We start from the raw sequence: 20,341 nt of genomic DNA, 5'->3' as shown, positions 1-20,341 counted from the left end.
TTTTGCGAGGTCATTATTATAATCAGGCCTGTTCATTAGACTCGTGTCCCTGCACACCTCTCCATAACTGCGCACATGAAACAGGTCGAGACAAGTTTGTTTGGTCTGCGTCATTCATGTTCAAGAAGGCATTACAAACGCATTAATTCTCCTGACGTGGAACACAATCGGCTGGAATGTTCAGACCAAAGAACAAACCCTCCTTTAAAACAAGCCGCGTAATGATTAGTTTGTAGTGGTTTCCCTCCTCTCTTGTCCTGGGTGAGGCCATGCAGCAGGACGGAGCAGGACAGAGGTGATGAGACCGCAAGATTCCGCCGACCACTGCATCAAACCGGAGCTCTCCGATTGGCTGGAGGGAGGATACAGGGATGCTGCCGCCGCGTCATCTGACCACGGCGCACGTTCGCGGCACGTAGGTCTCTCTCACCGGCTCCACGCCAATGAACCGACGCAGTTCCCGGGACATAACATCACAGACGCACGTTGAAACAGCGGCGAGGACACAACAAGACTCACCTTCAACAGCATCAGCAGCAGCAGCAGCAGCAGCAGCATCAGCAGCAGCAGCAGCAGCAGCAGCAGCAGCAGCAGCTCAACCATGAGGGAAATCGTGCACATGCAGGCTGGGCAGTGCGGGAATCAGATCGGGGCAAAGGTATATTGGCACGGAGAATTCATTATGTCATGCGTTAAATCCAGAGTACGTTCTTTTTTTTTTTTTTTTTTAAATTCTAACCCTGCTAAATATATCTTTTGTAAACTTAATCAAGGTCGAGGGCGGGGCACCGTTTTCATGCGCAAAATAAAGTAAAAAAAAATGCGCAGTGAAACATTTTAGGGTCAAACGTGTCCTCTTGCTAATCTTGAGTTATATTCATGTAAAATGGCTTATTTGTCACTTTACTTTTTTTAGTTTTGGGAAGTGATAAGTGACGAACATGGCATAGACCCCACTGGCAGCTACCAAGGTGACAGTGACTTGCAGTTGGAGAGGATAAACGTGTACTACAATGAAGCTTCCGGTATGTTTTTTCCTGTTATTCCATTGCTTCCGTGCTCATCAGAGGCTTTGCATGACCTGACCTCCTCCATGCTGCTGTATTAGCTTCTCTAACATCATTCAGGCCTTGTCATTGACCTGTGAGAGGAATGAGGACAGTGAAAGTGCGCTAACTGCTCTGTATCTGTCTCCTCTTGTGTGTGTGTGTGTGTGTGTGTGTCTCTAGGGAGCACAGGTACCCGCAGTCGCCGCCGCCGCTTCCTTCACCTCACCCCACCGCCAGCGTGTCCTGTCACCTCACTGTCCGACCTTAATACTGGCGTGGCATGTTGAAGGTCGTAGTAAAATGCATCCTGTGTTACGCCGGCTGTGCACAAAGGAGCACTAATAAATGTGTAGACAATGGGCCACATCCACGACAAGCCGCTCAAACTGCTGAGTCAACGCTGTCCGCTCTTGCAAAGATGACATAACGTTAGGCTAAACTTCATAAATGATGTGCACATTAGTAATCAGACATGTGGCAGTCCCAAACCTGGGTAAAATACATGTCCAAATAAGCTAAAATGTGATCAGGCCATGCTGCATTTGGAAGGTAAGGTTTTCTTTGTTAGACTGAACTTAGCAACCTCAGCACTGTTCCCCGGTCTAAAATAAGCAGTGCACCAACTTAACACGGTCTTACAGTGTGTTGCCGACTACTGCAGTGATTATGAAAAAGAAATAAAAAGAATTCCCACCAGCCTAGAGTATGTTGGTGTTCTAAACCAGCTCTTGCTCTTAATCAGGAAGCCTCTAAAACAGCATTAAATCAGATACAGGTCTAACGTTGGGATGGGACCATTAGTCAGAAGAGTCTAATAAATAATCGTTTTATCCACTATTTATTCATTATTTAAAGGATTTCTGGGCCCGTATGCTTATTAGACTCAGTGTGAAATAGGGATGGGGAGAGAAGGGAGGACATGCAGTAAACTGTCGGAGTCGGGATTTAAAGTCACAACACTGCGGCGGCACAAGTCTCGACTATTTAATCATTGTTAATCGCTAATATGTACTGCACAAACTCTAAAACACGTACCAACGATAAACGTGCAGAGGAAGAATAAGCTAATTGTGATTTGATCAGTAATACACTTCATTTGTACACACCGGTATTCTCTAACTAGAAGATACGTATTCTCAAAGTGCAGCAGAAATAATCTTTTGACAAGTCGACTTCTAAAATAAGTGTTAGTCGTAGCCATAAGATCTAAGACTATCCAAATATTAAAGGATGATAGGACTTAATTGAGACATGACTTGCAATTAGTACCACATTAAGAAGCTATTCTTTTCTTTTTTTGTCTTTTTTTGTGTCATTTTTTGTCTTTTTTTTCTTTTTTTTTTCTTTTTTCACAAAACAAAAGCAAAATGAACACAGAACAAGACACAAAAGACAGCATTTCCCCCCCTTTTTGTGTTAATATTCCGTCTGTCTTTCCTCTCTCCTCTTCTTCTGTTCAAAGGCAGTAAATACGTCCCACGTGCCATCCTGGTGGACCTGGAGCCCGGCACCATGGACTCGGTTCGCTCTGGTCCCTTTGGGCAGCTGTTCCGACCTGACAACTTTGTGTTTGGTGAGTGCGCAGTTGACCGCCTGCAGCAGCGTAAAGCCGCCTGAGCAGAAGCGCGCACAGGGCTGCAGTGGAGAAGCAGTCACATCCAGCTGTGTCAGACTGAGACAGCTCCAGCAGTGACTCAGCGAAAAGCCACAGAGGGGCTGCTGCAGTGCTCGTCTCTCAGCCAGACGCAGCAGGAGAAAGTGCTGGCAGAGGGCATTCGTTCTGCGAGGAAACACACCGAAATACTAGCCCCGGCTTTCTTTGTTGAAATGAGTTATAGTTTGTGTGCAGTAGCAGAGGTGCAATCCATTAGCAAAGGATAGTACGGATTTAAAATGACCCAGCGTCAAAATGCTGTGTAATCTGTATAAGGCTTGATGTAATATACTACTGTTGGGTGATACCAGGTTTTTTGTATCATAGATTAGATTCCAAACCACATCGTTGCTGTTATTAGCCATTCTGTCTCCCCATGCATGAACCTGATGACCCACATTTTTTAAAAAACTGAGATTAACTATGATAACCCACCTTATCATATTATCTTTCTTTTGTGTAATTGTTGATGTTTTGTGGGTTGTCAGGTTCATGCACAGGGACACAGAATTAATTTCATAGATTTAGTTATTTCTTCTTTCTTTTCTGGATTTCTTTTATTGAGCTGCACAAATTCTATGGTAGAATTTGTTGTAGGTCAGATTGCAGATGTTTTGACCTAGTTTATGGTTCATGTCTTTGTAATTATGGAACCTATCCACGTGAAACAAAAACTGGCGCAAAGTTCAGCGTCTTTCCTGTTGCCATATACAGTATAAATAAAAGTAAAATGCTTGGTAGTTTCAGGAAGTGGTTCCATTATGCCACGCCAAAGGTGTGAATGTTGTCAGTAATAAGGACTTTAAGTCAAGAGATTAATATTGCAGGTTTTTGGAGCCAATCCCAAACAAATAATGATATGGTTCATCAGAGATTTCTTTCAAAGACAGTCAATATCCTGTAGCGATACAGCAGGCCCTTTCCGACAAACTGATCATCTTCACCAAATCTAGAACAAGATCGTTGCCTAGTAAAACTCACATAGTCTTTAAAACAGTTGCTGCCTGTCTTTATGATGTGTAAATCTCAAAACCCTGTAAGATTGTTATAGATGAAGATCAATATTTCATCACTTTGCACATCCCAGAACACAGACATCGCCATGTGTGTTATATCACAATCATCATAAATATAGCTTGCAGGTACTAGACCTAAATAAATGCTTGCCAAGTTCTGACCATGACATTATTTAGTGAAATGAATAGCTGCGATGTTTGTGTTTCTGCAGGACAAAGTGGAGCTGGGAACAACTGGGCTAAAGGCCACTACACCGAGGGAGCAGAGCTGGTGGACTCAGTCCTGGACGTGGTGCGTAAGGAGGCGGAGAACTGCGACTGCCTGCAAGGCTTCCAGCTCACTCACTCCCTGGGAGGAGGCACCGGCTCCGGCATGGGCACACTCCTCATCAGCAAGATCCGCGAGGAGTACCCCGACCGCATCATGAACACCTTCAGCGTCATGCCCTCGCCAAAAGTCTCCGACACGGTGGTGGAGCCCTACAACGCCACCCTGTCCGTGCACCAGCTGGTCGAAAACACAGACGAAACCTTCAGCATCGACAACGAGGCCTTGTACGACATTTGCTTCCGCACCCTCAAACTGACCACCCCGACCTACGGCGACCTCAACCACCTGGTATCAGCCACCATGAGCGGGGTCACCACCTGCCTGCGCTTCCCCGGACAACTCAACGCCGACCTGCGCAAGCTCGCCGTCAACATGGTGCCCTTCCCCCGCCTCCACTTCTTCATGCCCGGCTTTGCCCCGCTGACCAGCCGGGGGAGCCAGCAGTACCGCGCTCTCTCCGTGCCCGAGCTCACCCAGCAGATGTTTGACGCCAAGAACATGATGGCGGCCTGCGACCCCCGGCACGGCCGCTACCTCACCGTCGCAGCCATTTTCCGCGGCCGCATGTCCATGAAGGAAGTGGACGAGCAGATGTTGAGCGTTCAGAACAAAAACAGCAGCTACTTTGTGGAGTGGATCCCCAATAACGTGAAGACCGCCGTGTGCGACATCCCCCCACGCGGTCTCAAAATGTCCGCCACGTTCATCGGCAACAGCACGGCCATCCAGGAGCTGTTCAGGCGCATCTCCGAGCAGTTCACCGCCATGTTTCGGCGAAAAGCCTTCCTTCACTGGTACACGGGAGAGGGCATGGATGAAATGGAGTTCACGGAAGCGGAAAGCAACATGAACGACCTGGTGTCCGAGTACCAGCAGTACCAGGACGCCACCGTGGATGAGATGGGAGAGTATGAAGAAGACGAGTTGGAAGACGAGGCAGAAGTACGTCCCGATGTCCGCCACTAGTCCATCGCGATTCAACGACTTTCTGAGCAACGTGGAGTGCAACAAACAGCAAAATGGGTTGTATGCAGTATTATGACGACGCATCAATGTGACGCTTTTATTAAAGTAATTCAACACGGCTGAAGTGAAGAATGTAAGCAAGTGACATGTTCAAGCTTTGCCAAATTAACTGGTGTCTTGTCTCCAATACAGTTTTGTAACATTCAGTGAAAATCATGTGTCAAATAAAAAAGCAAATTAAGATACGTTTTGTTCCGCTTGTTACTTATTTAAATTTTTAATGAACATTTTATACATGTAGAGACGAAAGGGTGGAATACAACCAAATCCAGGAAGTCTAAACCAAGATTTACACAGGATTAAATCAGGACTAAAGCATTTTAAAAGGAGGAAGGATGTATTTTATTGTCAACATACAGAGAAATGTGTCCTTTGCATTTGACCCATTCCAGGTCCATGGTCATGTTGTGACTCCTGCCAAAGAGAATCACTTTCACTCGATTTTATGAGACAGTAGAGGGCAAAAATGTGACCTCAATAAACGAGAAATGTTTAACCAGAACTTCCTCCTTTAGAACGGATTCCTAACACAGCCTTCTCTCAATGGCTTACATAGTTACAGCTTTATACTTTTCACATAAAAACGACTATAATGCTATATAACTTTTCTGTTGGAGGGTCTGCTAATTACTTTTTTCATGGAGAGGACACCGGGCCAAATTACCAGTCAGATCTGTGGAGAGGTGACCCCCACAAGAATTCATGTTTTCAAAGTATTTGGTTTAGTAATAAAAATGTTTGTAATTGATGCAATTCAGACTGGATAAGTTTAATCCCATAGTGTGTATTATTCCAAACAAGCAGAAACATCTCCGTGGTCGTTAAGTAATGTTACATAGAGTGCCTTTAATTAGATAGTTGATGTGAAACTGGTCTAAACATGTATGATGAATTTATTTGAGTATCTTTCTGTATATTTCAAAGAAAGATTATTCCATCAATAAACAAGAACATAAACTAGAGTCTAAACCAAAGTTATTTTTCTTTTTTTACATAGCAAATGCAAATCCAAATTCTTTGCATTGAGGTACCTGTACCATACCTGTAAAAACATGACATGACTTAAAAACATCCAACTTCACAGTGTAGAATATTGTGACACTTTGAGACGGCTTGGAGACGATTGACGAACAGGACAGAGTGGACACACCCCAGACATGCCGCGCCTGTCAAGACAAGAATTTGCCCCGTGTCAGCCCAGACATTTTATTTGCACATCTACTGTAACGGCGCGATAAGCCGCCATTTTGGGGCCTGGGTTACTTTAACTGGGTTTCAGAATTATGTGAAATTCGGATCGTTGTTTTAGCGATTTACAATATGAAACAAAATATGATATCTTTTGACCGGGTAAAAAGTCCTCAAAATGTTGCATATATCAGGAAGTACTCAACAATTTGTGTTTTAAAGTTTCAAGTTTCAGTGTACAAGCATATACTTCTGCATACTGTTGCGACTATAGAACTGCTGCTATTTTGCACTAATATTCCACTACCACAACTAAACATTACAAAGCTAGTATCTATTAGTAATACTGCTGATGTTCTATTATTTTGTGAACAAACCCTCATACAAGGACCCCTGTTATTTCTGCTTGTATTACTATAAATCAGTGGTTATTTTTCACTGCGTATTGTAATATAAATATAGAGGAGAGCCACAGACTTGCCTTTATCGGAGGTTTTAAAGTTCTTAAAAGTTCCACATCTTCATTCAGACACAGAACTTTAATATCTGGTCTGTCTATTATGAAGGTTAATGTTGGAGGATTTGATGTGAAAAGTACTTCAATATAGGTTAGGCCAATTAACCAGGTCCCCATGTCATAGTTTTGACCCTCCTTCAATAAATAATTATAATTTGAATAAATAGGTATGTAAATATCTTATTTACTTCAGTGGAAATGACTTACTTCTTGAGTACTACTAACAATTTGTATACAAGTATTTATTATCACACTTATTAAACAGACATGATTAAAAAGTACTGATTACTCTTTGTTTATTTTTATTTTAACTAATATTACTAATAAACAGAACCAGATAGTTTGTCTCAGAACATAGCCAAGACTTTTCTTTTTCTTTTTCATGAAGAAGTTAGACATAACCATACCCTAGTCTGTTTTACCTCAAGCTAAATACTTGAAACTTCTGAAATGTACAATATTCAGCTTCAAAGATACAGTTTAACGTCAATGTCAAACACCAGTCACCTGAGAGTGTTGATGCTTATGAACTATTGCTGTCTTCATAAACCATATGTAAAAGTATTACATAAGCAAAAGTATTGTTGATATGTACAATCTAAAAACTCTTTAAAGTGTATGTAGCCAGACTCAGAATAAGGTAAAAGCTTTGAAGTGTATTTTCCCTGTAAACTGTAGGTGTGCTAGATTATAGTGTTTCATAATCTGTTGCTGTCTTCGTAAACATTGTGTGAAAGTATTTTAAAAGTAAAACTACGATACACATGTCGGTGCACAATACTCAGTCAACATTACGGCTTCTTTTATTCATGTATTTATTGTTTCAAACACATGTTTTTAAGCAATTCATTAAAAAAAGACATTAAAGCCCAAAATTAAATTTGAAACAAATGTTAAACTTTTAAAGGTACTCTCATAACATATACAAATGATCTACTTGTTATTGCAAATATTTAAGCACAACTGCAAATAGAAATATTATTTTTACAAAAGAGTGCAAGAAGAGATAGCACAAAACCCAGAATATTATAAAATATTTTTTGGTATTCATCAGTGATTCTCATTTATTTGTGCAAAATACTCTTGGCTGTGCTTCATTAAGAAAAAAAAATCATAATATAAAATCATAATAAACACTATTTTGCATAGAATTAAGCAATATAAATGATTGTTGTAAACTACAGTAGGCCACCACTCAAAATAAAAATGTACATAGTAAAAAAAGTTCAGTTTGAATCTATTTTGCTTGCTAATTAGAATATTTTGAATTATATCAGTCCAACCTTACCAACATGTAAAAACTGTAGCATCAAATGAAATGAATACATGATACATGAAATGTACAGTCGTGCTCATCACCAGGGCATGAACAGATGATACTGTGTGACAATGAACCGTGTTGAGTGTTCACGTCCTCCTGGCGATTTGTAATAAACTTCTTCTGCTTGAAACATCCAGACTGACTCCTGCCTTTTATATTTGTTATTATTGTTCTTTTAAAAAAATTCAAATGTATATGTACACAAAAAAACACAAGGCACATACAAACCAAAAAAAAACATCCCATTTAGTCCATAGTTGAATCCGAAAATCTTTCCATTTTGTGAATGTCCAATATAATGTCGGTCTAGTCCTGGATTGTTGGTGCAATTTCTGTCTTCCATAGATTTTTAGGGCCTTTTCTGTCACTGTCAAGAGTACGCTCCAGAGACAGTCACTTATTGTGTCCATGGTACAGCTCAGACAAGGATGATTCCATTGGGATTCTTTCCAAACATGTGATTTTGTGGTTCTCCATTGAGATGTGCATATACTGTATTTTCCCATTCTTCGTCCGTCAAAACAAAATTACCCTCTCTTTCCCATTTGTTTTAAATACAATTAGTAGAGTGGCCAGTTCAACTTCTACAACAGTCAGTCAGGGGGTGAATGGTGTGGGGCCTCCGTGCACTGCAGGACTAATTAGTATGCAGCACTCTGACTGGTTCAGCCTGTTCTTAATGTAGGGGTTCTGTTTGAGGCAGTAAACACTGTGTTTTAGGCAAACAAGTTGATTACCATTGTCAGAAAAGGAAAGTCCAATCTTCTTGATACAGCCAGTTATTGTTACGTACCTACTTCCTGAATGACCTTCATGTCTTAAAACAGCAATACTGCAATGTTAATCTCAAGGTGAACACAACCAAATAATGGCAACATTGAAAAGTGATTTATGGTCATGGGAAACAGCTAGTGTTGTAGAGTTCTAAAAAACATGTTATGACAGACTGACATAAATCAAACAAAGGGAAAGTTATGCTCTAGATTCGGTGACTGAGACTTTCTTATGTTGCACAACCACCCTCTGACTCCCCTGAGCTCTGGGTACAGCCGTCAGACCAAAATCCTCCACCAAACCTGTGGAACCGGACGAGCCGACTGCCATGCTCTGCATACTCACTGCTCCCTGACCCGTGGACAGGGCCTGCCCCGATGACCCCTGGTGCGAGTGAATGATGCCTCGTGAACCTTGCTCTTTCACCACCCCCTCCTCCACCAATATCACCTGTTGTGACATGGAAGAACTGGAGGAACTGGAGGTATTGGCCTGAGCCGCCTGTCCTCCTCCTGCTGCTGCTGCTGCTGCTGCTGCTGATGATGATCCTATCTGCCTTTCCACTAAGACCATGCCATGGGAACCCTGCAGTCCCCCCACCTGCACCAGCCCCTGGGTCAGCCCCACCTGTCCCTGGGTCAGCCCCACATGCCCCATCTGCCCCACCGCCACCTGTCCCATCTGCCCCACCGCCACCTGCCCCACCTGCCCCACGACCTGCTGTGCTCCACCCGCCACTAGCACCATCTGCGACTTGGGCTCCATCACGTACATGGGCGTGGCGGTGTAGTACACAGTAGGCTGTTGAATGAGTAACGTCTGAGTCGGCACCGTCACTTGTACGTTGGACAGATTCCTCTCCGTGTGCCCCTCCTGGATCAAGGTGGATGACCCGGAGGTCACGTGGGAAGTGTTCAGATGAACCCGCTCCCTGTCCCCGACGGTTTCAGAGTGGGTGTGGACATGCGTGTGCGTAGAGGGCGTGATCAGAGACACGGGTGGTTTGGGAGGGGAGATGGAAATCCCTGTGTCCACAGTTTCGGTCACTATAGCAGAGCCCTGGCAAATCTCGGCCAGCTTCTTGAACTTAGGTCCTAGGTCGTTGAGGAAGGAAAGGTCGTTGTCGTTCTCCAGAAGACTGCAGCAACCCACCGAGCCGGTCTCAGACCCCTGGCCCTCATAGTCGTACACCAGAAACGCATCTTTCTGCTGGTTCTGCTGCGACGTATGGTCCAACTTCTGTAACACAAAAAAAACACAGCAATATGTTGAGCAAAATTCACTTTTCAGTTATCCATTTGTTCCCACGTTTAATTAGAGCCACTACATTCTTAATCTTTCTCAAACATTTATTTCAGCTGTATTTTCAAGAGTGTGATAACACGTTATAATTAAAAAGACTGTACAAACATGATGCCACAACTGACTGACGTTAATGTGAATCATGCCAAACATGCTGCAGGCCAAGGATCTGCTGAGCCTCAACTTTCAGAACCATCAATATTTACAATCTCAAATTTCCCAAATGCACTGAAGGCGTTATGAACAAAAATGTCCATCCAAAATGTGCTAAAATACGCCTGAACTGACATCACCTTAAATGTAGCATGACTTCAACACATTTTTTTGTCTTTTCCTTAACTTACACTTGAATAATACTCTCCCAGAAAGCCTTCGGAGAGCGCCATGCCGTCGAAGGCGCCAAAGCCACTTTGCGTCATGTAGTGCTCGTGTCCAGTCAGCGTGCCTCCTTGAAAGAACCCTCCATGTTCTTGTCCGCGGTAGAAACTGTATTGATTGTAGTGGTCCACGTTGTCTGTCCAGATAGAAGAGTGTATGCCTCCGCCGAACATTCCTCCTCTTCCTCCACCTCCTACAATAGAGGCGCCACCACTGAGACCGTTCACGTCTTTTGTGATCAATCCACCACCGCCATCTACCTCCACGGGGGCGTTGAGAAGCGGTACATCCTAGAAAACATAAATAAGTCATGACATTGCTGGGTTTCAGGTGACAGCATAACAGTGATTTAACGTATGAAAGAAGAACTCTAATCTAACAATTATTTTAAATGTCAGATCTTCGTTATTACTGATTATGTGCAGGTACCTTGTCCTCTCCTTGTCCCTCGGTGTGGTATGAAATGAGCTGCTGTTTTGTTTCAAATGGAATGGCCTTGAAATTTCCCAAAGCAGAGGCTCCTCCGCACAAGCAGAACAGCAGCAGAAGAGGAAGCACTGAACAAACAAACAAACAAACAAACAAACACACATATTTTAACTTGTGTTTTCACTTTTCGGATTGGATTGTTTAAACACACAATATATACAAGACCGCTCAAACATTTATTATCTCGATTATTCATATATAACAGTAGTGTTTTTAATTGTTTTTCCTTTTTTATAAGGATTTTTTGACTCTATTTGACAGGGCAGTGCAAAAATGGGAATGAGACTGGGGAAGGACATACAGCAAACTCACATATAGCACGAGTGGATAGCGAGTGGATAGCACATAGCCCCAGCAACGCTGGGGCTATGTGCTATCCACTCGACCACGATCACAACATTTCATACTCGATTCTGATTCATGGAAAGGTCTGATACCGATTTTGATAAAGTAATATTTAGTATAAACTGGTGGTCTTACTAATTCTCAAAATGTGCTTTAGCTTTATGTAACTAACCATTACGTAAATGTCACCAGTTTTCCTTAGTTTGACAGCTCTGGTGAGGTCGGAAATTTGACTTCCTGGTTGGCCGTGAGCAACAGATGTCACACATAATATAGTTAATTGTTACCTAGCAACCATTCTACAAGGACATTTACTGTACCCAATAGTTATTATCTGACAAATAGAAACACACACCAACACCATAAATGGTCTGGAAAATGTGCTCCTTACACGTAACATTTTGGATGGATTTGTTTTTAGATGACAGAGAGAGGGATTTTCTTGTTTTTTCCCAGCTCGTCTTCACAAACCGCCTCAAGAAACTGAGGAATAATTAGAAAAACCTTTCACCTCCAGTTCATGTAGCACATACCACTGGTGTTTACCTCCTTCCCACCTCCGACCCAGCCCTCTTAGTTACACTCACCCTGTTACAACATGCATGTCATTTGTCAAGGACGGAAAGGAAACCATTCTTCTGGAAAACTCACAGAGAAGAAGCAGCAGGCCCAGGAGCATGGCGAGGATCCCGAAGGGGCCAATCTCTACCGTCTTCTTGGTGGTAGGAATACAGGTTTTCGTGTTCTCTTCACACGTGCACACGGTCACGTCCATCACCTGCAGGTCACCACAAGCTTTGCCCTGCTGGTCCTTGATCTCCAGGGCCACTTTGTAGACCCCGGGCCACAGGTTTGCATGGTCTCTCACAATTACGGTGGTTTCTGAGCAATGAACAGCAAAAACAAACTGATTATTAAAAGATATGCTGAGATTTGTGTGATGTTAAAATGCAACGAGATACATTTATGCATTTTTCAATCTGTCCGGCTGGTAAACTCTGAGAAATATGAACGTTTCTCACCCAGAAGAAGGCTTTTTACACATTGTCCTGGCCGTATACAATATCACAACTGATTTATGTCAAATATATACTTTTTTAGATTGTTTTAATAGGTAAATGTAACTAGACACTTAATATTGGCGTGCTCAACATTTTTATTTAGTATATTCACTAGGGCTGATAAAGATTTTGGAGTCGATACCGCTATCCGATATCTGGCTTGCTGCTGTTGCCGATACCGATATATAGTGTAGGTTAAGTTCACAAACTTTTCACTTGTAAATAAGTTGTTGCATGATTGTGTAAAAATACAGCCCTATTTTTCTAGCCTAATTGCTCTTCTATTCCCATTTCCAATTCCCATATTTACCCCACAAAAAAATCCACAAAAATCGTCCAATATTGGCCGATACTATACTAAAACCGATATATCGCCCATCTTTAATTCAGTGATAGCCTTTCTCAGCAGCTCCCAGCATGTTTTGCCAATGACGGATGTCGACGGTAATAAAATAATCACATAGTGTCAAAAGTTCCAGCTATAATTCATAACCGCCCCGATGAAATGTGTAGTGTTGCTTATGTAGTTGTAAAGACATTATAATCAAACGTGATTGAACCTGTTGGACCGGTGATGTGGTCTTACCGTTGAGGGGCTCTACTGTCCATTTCCCTGAGCTTTTGGATTGGATCACAGTGAAGTCAAACGGCGCAGAGTTGGGAAATTTATCTTTGTCTGCGGCCGTGGCGTAAACAGCAGTGTCCTCCAAACACATGGTGTGGGTGGTGGCGGTCAGTTCTGGGCAGTGGTCATTGAAGTCCTCCACTTGAATGGCGATGGTCCCAGTCACAGTTTTGGATGGGGAATCTGGAAAATAAACATTGTATTTTAAGTCAAAAAGTTAAAAAAAAATCAACATTAATGCACTTTTAACCTCACTATTACTGTGTTTTTTTCCTCTAAGTTGCATTTTGATTGATTCATACAATTTTGTCTGTTTTGTTCTGCAATTGTGGCTCGTGTGCGCTGGATATTCCGTTTTTATCTACCCCCTAACCCCGCCCACAGCCCTGTCAGATTGAATGAGAAATGAATACTCAGAGTGCCACGTAGGGTTCTAAAATGTCACGTAGCCACTTTTCAAATATCTAAACATGTAAATGACAATCTGCTGCTTGTTACAGTGAAATGTGAACATGAAGAGGCGGGGCTTATCAGTTCTACAGTTTTGAACAGGAAGTAAATGGACCTATTTCTTTTACGAAGCCGTTTTAGATCAACATTTGCAGTTTACAATGAACAAAATGTTAAAAGCTGATCTACTCATGTTATAGTTCAATGCTGAATACCTGAAAAAAGCACAATACGTCTCCTTTAAATCATGGTTATCACATGGTACACAACAGAACAGCTTAAATATGACCATGACTGCTACTACAACTATTATCACAAATATTACCAATACTTCTACTCCATTGTTGCTAATGCTACTACTTTACTCTGCCATAATTGACTAATCTGGTAAAAAGTATTTGAATAGATACTTTACTTACCATTTGGGATACATATAATTTTAGCATAGTAGGTTCCATTGATCAGAAATGTTGACTCTCGGTCGGGCAACTTATTCAGCTTAATGTCTGCTGTGTTCTCGTCAATGATCAGCCAGTTGTCTTCATCGTAGATCTTTGCATACCTAAAACCGTTCAGTAAAAATAAGTTGAGCCTGCTCAACAATATCTTCAAATCAAGTCAATTAGGCATGCCAAGGAAAGTTTCATACACAATGTGAGTCAAAGTGCTTCACACAACAGGAAAAATGCATTAAGATTAAAATCACAAAGAAATTACAGAAATCACAAAACGGTTTAAGAAATAAAAGAGAAGAGTGCAATGAAAATCCTTTCAGTCATACGCACAGCTAAACAAAACAGTTTTTAGCTTAGATTTGAACATTGCTAGAGTAGAAGCTTGTCTCACATCTTCAGGAAGACTTTAGCTGCAGCCACAGGGGCCAGTGCAGAGACCTGAGAACAGGACTAATGACATTGTACTTCCTGGTTCTAGTCAGGACCCGAGCAGCAGCGTTCTGGATGTACTGCTGTTACAGTAGTCTAATCTACTGGAGACAAACGCATGGATAAGTCTCTCCAAGTGTGGTTTAGACACTATATTTTTGATTTTGGCAATACTTTTTAGACGGTTAAAATCTGCTGACGTTATTGATTTGACGTGGCTTTTATAGTTCAAGTCTGAGTCCATTATTACCCCCAGATTTCCAAAAACGATGATTTCAGTCTTGTCTGAGTTCAGCTGGAGAAAGTTGTTTTGCATCCACACACAGATCTGTTGGATACATGAAAATCAACCTCTTTCTTTTACCTGACATTCGTGGCCGTCAGCCCCGTGTCCGTATCGACCGCAGCGTACGTGCTGATGATAGAGTTGACCGTAACTGAGGTGTGGTCTTCTGAAATGGTCACCACTTTGACACTTGGCTGGAAGTGTGGGCCTTCTTTCTGGTTGATCACGTTGATTTTGATGGGGTATCCTTTCCCACCTCCACCTCCTCCTCCTCCACCTCCTCCTCCTATGCCTGAACTGCCAAAGTTATACTCTGCTTTGTTACGAATGGACACTTCCAGGTTGACGACTTTCAGTTCCTCATAATCGAGGGCCTGTTGAAATTAGGGAACAAATTAAGTTGTAATGTTTTGTTTATTGTGAGACGAAACATCAGGATTTCATGATTTTTCACAGTTCACAGATAAAATGGACTAAGATTAGGAACTGAACTTGGACTTGACAGTTTTCTCGTTACAGTTGAGAGTTTTACATGAACCAACAATTTTCCTCCCACTTATGCATTTGTGAGCAGACATTTTAAAGAAGAATCAATGCAAAAAAATCATATAAATTGAAAAAATGTGGGCTGTATTCTGTAATTTGGTATCAAGACTTGTAAGGACTTGAAATAAAAGCACATGACTTGGATTTGATTTGAAATTGTGAGCCACACACCTTAATATTGTCTTTTAAATCTGTTCCTTTACTACATTATGTGACTCTAGCTTTACAAAATCACACTTTCTGAGAGAACAGTCAGATATCAACAGCCAGATTTAAACAAAACACACACAAAAAACACTTTTTCTCATACTTTTTGACAGCTTTAAACTATATTGTAACCTGATAAATCCCAAATAACCAAATAAAACTTGACATAATTCTTCTTGAATGTCACTTATGAATTAAAATGAGCATTGTTTACCTTGTGAATCATGATTATTCCCTCATTTGTTTGAGCGTCCGTGGTAATTGTGAAGTATCCCGCCTGGTTCCCGTCTGTTATTTCATAAACAGCCACCCAGTTTTCTGTGTGAACCATATCCAGGTCTATCGCTTTGATTCTCAGAACTTCCACATTAATTGTATTTTCCTCCACGCTCGCTTCATACTAGAAGAGAAATCATTTACCATCACAAATAAAATAGCAGTACATTTTCTCTTTTTTTTTTTACAAATTGTGACTTACAAACTCTTTTTCCAGAGTTGGGACGTTATCATTTATGTCCAGAATTTTGACCTCAATTTGGCCAATTCCCACATTTGCTCCAGCTTGGCCGTTCAAATCAGCAGCTTTTATTGTGAGCCGGTAAGTATCTTGAGTCTACGAAGTGCAAAAATATGAGCCAATGCGCCAGAAATAATCACATTACACTATAATAACTAACTAATAAAAGCATCTGACCTCTCTGTCCAGCGTAGTCCTTTGCACTATGACCTCTCCCGTTTGTGAGTTCATGGAGAACATTCCACCAGCATTAGTCTCTTCCGCGATGCTGTAATATATCTGCGAGTGCAAAGTGTTGGCTTGGTCGGCGTCTGTGGCAATCACCCTCATCACAACAGTGCCTAGGAATGATGAATGTATGTTAATCATTTATAGTTTTATTTTTGTTAGTTTCATCTTACCGATTGCGCTTGATTCCGTCACCGAGCCGGTCTGTAGTTTGATCACGGGTAAACAGTCGTTCTCATCCAAAACGGTGATAGGAAGAGGGATGTCGTTCTCAGCTTTGGTTCCATCGCTGAATCTCGCGATACCTATTAACTAATACAAGAGATTAAATGTGCTTCAACCTGTTTATATTTTGTCTTTTTTTAAGTTGTTCTATTCCTGAACTGTGCTTACTTGATAGGAGGCGATTTCCTCTCTGTCCAAAATAGTGTAGATTCGGACAAATCCAGTCTTAGGGTTGATGCCAAATCTGTTCAGCGGAGGCTCGTCAACACCAGGGCCGTGGAGTGAATAATGGATTTTTGTATAGTTTTCTTTATCAGAGCGAATCTGAAGGGAAAAGAAAACTTGTTTTAGTTAGTTTTTTTATTTTTTTTTTATTTATTGTTATTATTATTATTTATTTTATTTTTATTTCCTGAAATCATTTGTTTTGCTTTTGTTCTTTTGTTCTTTTTCTTATTCTTTATTTATTTTTACCCCCTCTTCTGGTGTAATAATTGTTGTTGAGTTTGTGTATGTTTTATGTTCTGATGAAAAATAAAATAGTAAAAAAAAAACTTATTTTAATGTTTAGTATTTCAGACTAGAACAAAATAGTGTCACAATACTAGAATTTCAAACTCAAGCTCAGTACAACAGAAAAGACTTGATATATTTGATATTGATTTCTATACTACAATGATAGTAAATATTATATTTTTCAGACAATACAGTGCACGTTCACACAAATAGTTTAATATTAGTATTTGGCTTTATACTATTTCTGATATAGATCAAGACCTTTGTAAAACTAGTCTGGAAAGATAAAATGCATTGATTTTTTACGTGAATGTTTCAATTTATTTACTCACTTCACTGCTTTACTTTCTTCTATGAGTAAATAAATTAACAAATAATACAATAAAAGGAGATTGATAGTTGCCAAAAACCCTCAAGGGGCTGAACATGTGGAAACCTCCATAGAAATAGTATATTTTAGGCTCTAATAAACAGCACAAAATATTTTGTATGTCTAATGTATATTGAGTATCTAGTTTTAATACCAGTTTTAAATCAGTAGTATCTAGTCATCTATAGGCTTGTATTGACGACTTTTGACAATAGAAACTGTGAATAAGTAAAGTGTCTGTAAAAACTGTGAAGAATGATCTTGATCTTTATGATTTGTGATGTGTCTAACCCTAACACTGAACAGGTGTATTACACAGACATTGCATTACTCATATTAACAATAAAAGTAGTGAGAAGCGCTCGCCAACGACCTTTCCAAACATACAAAATTAAAAATGAACTTAAAAGCAGAGCAAAGATTCAAATCTCAGGGGTTACTATTATTAATATTATTATTTATTTGTTTATAATGAATGCTCTCCTTGTCAAATTGGCGTCATGTTTCCCATAATTAAGCTGTTAAATGTTCAAACCCGTTTTCATACCAACTAAATACAACATAATAAGTAATTTTTCAACGTTTTTTAAAAATCTATTTACTGTCGGTTGAGATCATCTTAATAAGGACTTTTCTACCTTTCTGTCGCTGGTAATAAATATTGCACTACATTGGCTGCTTTTTACGCACGTTTTCTCCAATCCACAGCTCAAACACAGTACACAAAGAAGTACATACTCTGGCAATGTACTGCAGTCCCCTGTAGTCATGGTTCTCGTACAGTTTTCTGGGAGCGATGACCCACTCCGCATCAGCAGGAAAACACTAAAGGGAAATAATGACACAGTAATTCACTTGCGCGTAACCGATCCCCAAACACGTTATATTACATTTGTGCATAAACTATAGAGCCTCGTTCTTAAAACTAATTCACTCACACTCAGTTAAGTATTACACTATCAACCGCAAAAACCACACTTGCCAAAAAATCCCGTTAATCCTCCTGAATAAACGTAACGCGTAAAAGTCGCACACTTACCGTTAGGAGGAGAAACAAAAACCTAAATGTCGGACACGTCGTCATGGCAGCTTGATGCGCTCACGTCTGTTTTGTGTCAAACGCGGTGGATTGTTGGATTGTTGCTTTGGCACAGACTTTGACCCTTCCCCGGGAGCGAGAGAGAACTTTTTACAGCTCGAGAGGCGGTTCCTCTCTCCCTGTCCGCTCGCTCACTCACACACAGCTCGTTTTTCCTGATAACGGAGGCACAAAGGTGGGGGTAAGTCCACTTCAGGCCAGTGCCCGGCAGTCACGTCTGTGTGGAGCCCATTGTTTTACCCTGCAAGGACAAAAAAATACACATAAACTGGCTTTAAAACCCGCCAATACAGCCAAACGACAAAGATGCGCCTTTTTCTTTTGGAGAATTTGTGTTATTTCTCACTTGAGCGCACGGATCTGTTCGGGATTAGGACATAATCAAACAAAGATGTGCTTTTAGACTGATCCAAACAAACGTCTAGCTTTATTTCATTTCATTAACAAAGGCGTAAAGATCTATTTCTAACCCTATTTTTCTCCCCCCCGTGTAAAACTTCTTTGGTGGCTGTGACATTCCTTTGCAGTGCATGACAGTTTCTAGGAGAACCAAGTGGTGAAAGAAATGGAGCTTTACATTTGAGTTCATGTAAAAGTGCACAAAGGGAAAGGTATGTTTGTTTTACAGGCGGAGAGAGAGAAAAGATATCACACACAGAGTTTATGTAACTTAGATACAGTCGTTGGAAGTGGCCCTTATCTCATGAATTAACCATTAGTCTGTGCATGTTGCATTGTGGGACAGGCAGCGCACCTTTCAAGCAAAAGTTTCCCTGCTATTTTGATGTAATATCACTTCTCACAGTGTTTCCCACGTAAAAATAATTTTGGTGAGAGGTTAGTTTCTCTGCATGACACATTGTGAGCTGTCTGTGCTGCGATAAAGACACAGCTGGACTGGAGGAAAAGCAGAGGTGAGTAATGTGATAGTGTAACAGAACTCTTACTTTAGTAAAAGTTTTGGTCTACAAGTTATAAACGCCTTCGAAATACAATACGATTAACCACCTCATTTTATTATTTACGTATCCTGAGTTCTTTATGGTCCTGCCCATACTTCTTACTTTTACTGTTTTACTTTTAATGTATTTGTTTTTAAATGTATTTTTCTTCTTCTTTTGTTTTATATTTCTATGCATAGGGTACTTTGTTTTATGTATATTTTTGTTGTTTTATGGTTAAAAATTACATAGGAAAAACACATTTAATAACCTATTTGATTGTGGCCTTTACATTATTTTTAGTAAGTAACCGGACACAGTATCAATTTATTCCTTCACTACTGTGCTAAATAGAAAAAAATATACCACGGTACTGTATGTAAAAACACCTGTATAAAAGTGAAATAATATAAAAATTAAAGCTAATTCAAGCATTCATTTATTTCTCATTTATTTCTGTTTGCCCTTTGCTTTGTTCTGTTTTTCATTCATTTTAGAACCTTTTTTCCCACAATATTTACACCACAATTCTTTACTTGCACCACTCTCTTAGATATGATATTGTTCACATCCTTGTTTTATTCATTTCTTTGTGCTCTGTCCTTTGAAAACAGCAGATTGTGCATTATTTATAGTTTTGTGTCCTTCAATTTAAATCAACTTGAAATCATAGCTCAGTTATCCCGACAGCTACTTCTTACTTAGCAGTACCTTCCCCTACAGTAAATTCTTGAACCACAACTTTGTACTTTTACCGGTAATAGCATTTTGAAGTAACGTTACTCATACTCGAGTACAAATCCCGGCTACACTTCCCGCCTCTGAAAACAGCGCGTGGGTTTATGGAGCTTTGGTTTATTTGCCGTGACAAATAGCCAGGACTGAGCAGGTGTGAATGAGGGTATTAGAAAATGCAGCCAGGCGATTCGTGCTGAGCTGTGATCTGGGTGTGTCTGACTGACTGTCCAGAGAGCGATGGGCGAGCAGTTTCTGTCA

General features: G+C 40.7%; 2 protein-coding genes across 3 annotated transcripts; one reads left to right on the top strand and one right to left on the bottom strand.

The window, feature by feature from the left end:
• Window positions 1–552: 552 nt before the first annotated feature.
• Window positions 553–5,261, top strand: LOC140356541 (tubulin beta-2A chain). Of its 2 annotated transcripts, none has more exons than XM_072441565.1 (4): window positions 553–658; window positions 917–1,025; window positions 2,512–2,622; window positions 3,932–5,261. In XM_072441565.1, the coding sequence occupies exons 1-4, from the start codon at window positions 602–604 to the stop codon at window positions 5,014–5,016; spliced, it is 1,362 nt and encodes a 453-aa protein (XP_072297666.1). In that variant the 5' UTR covers window positions 553–601; the 3' UTR covers window positions 5,017–5,261. The 2 variants fall into 2 exon arrangements, with proteins under 2 accessions (XP_072297666.1, XP_072297667.1); XM_072441566.1 differs by having other exon boundaries at window positions 917–1,029; window positions 2,516–2,622.
• Window positions 5,262–8,448: 3,187 nt separating this feature from the next.
• On the bottom strand, window positions 8,449–18,440 carry LOC140356540 (desmoglein-2-like protein). The gene is made up of 14 exons (XM_072441564.1): window positions 18,345–18,440; window positions 18,044–18,130; window positions 16,588–16,743; window positions 16,368–16,506; window positions 16,144–16,307; window positions 15,928–16,062; window positions 15,664–15,849; window positions 14,775–15,070; window positions 13,946–14,088; window positions 13,038–13,259; window positions 12,042–12,272; window positions 10,986–11,113; window positions 10,523–10,846; window positions 8,449–10,115 (listed from the first exon to the last, which is right to left on the bottom strand). The coding sequence occupies exons 1-14, from the start codon at window positions 18,387–18,389 to the stop codon at window positions 9,075–9,077; spliced, it is 3,297 nt and encodes a 1,098-aa protein (XP_072297665.1). The 5' UTR covers window positions 18,390–18,440; the 3' UTR covers window positions 8,449–9,074.
• Window positions 18,441–20,341: the final 1,901 nt, after the last annotated feature.

Source organism: Eucyclogobius newberryi, unplaced genomic scaffold, assembly GCF_026437365.1.
Source record: "Eucyclogobius newberryi isolate DKJ021-1_F unplaced genomic scaffold, fEucNew1.0.hap1 SCAF_12, whole genome shotgun sequence".
Lineage (NCBI taxonomy): Eukaryota > Metazoa > Chordata > Actinopteri > Gobiiformes > Gobiidae > Eucyclogobius > Eucyclogobius newberryi.
This window is presented reverse-complemented; position numbering and strand designations above follow the sequence as displayed.

Coding starts and splice junctions, on each gene's coding strand:
- LOC140356541 (XM_072441565.1), top strand. CDS start 602: ATGAGGGAAATCGTGCACATGCAGGCTGGGCAGTGCGGGAATCAGATC. Junction 659..916: donor GGAATCAGATCGGGGCAAAG/GTATATTGGCAC, acceptor TACTTTTTTTAG/TTTTGGGAAGTGATAAGTGA. Junction 2,623..3,931: donor ACCTGACAACTTTGTGTTTG/GTGAGTGCGCAG, acceptor GTGTTTCTGCAG/GACAAAGTGGAGCTGGGAAC.
- LOC140356540 (XM_072441564.1), bottom strand. CDS start 18,389: ATGACGACGTGTCCGACATTTAGGTTTTTGTTTCTCCTCCTAACG. Junction 15,071..15,663: donor GAATAATCATGATTCACAAG/GTAAACAATGCT, acceptor TAATTTCAACAG/GCCCTCGATTATGAGGAACT. Junction 11,114..12,041: donor GGGCCTGCTGCTTCTTCTCT/GTGAGTTTTCCA, acceptor TTGTTTGTTCAG/TGCTTCCTCTTCTGCTGCTG.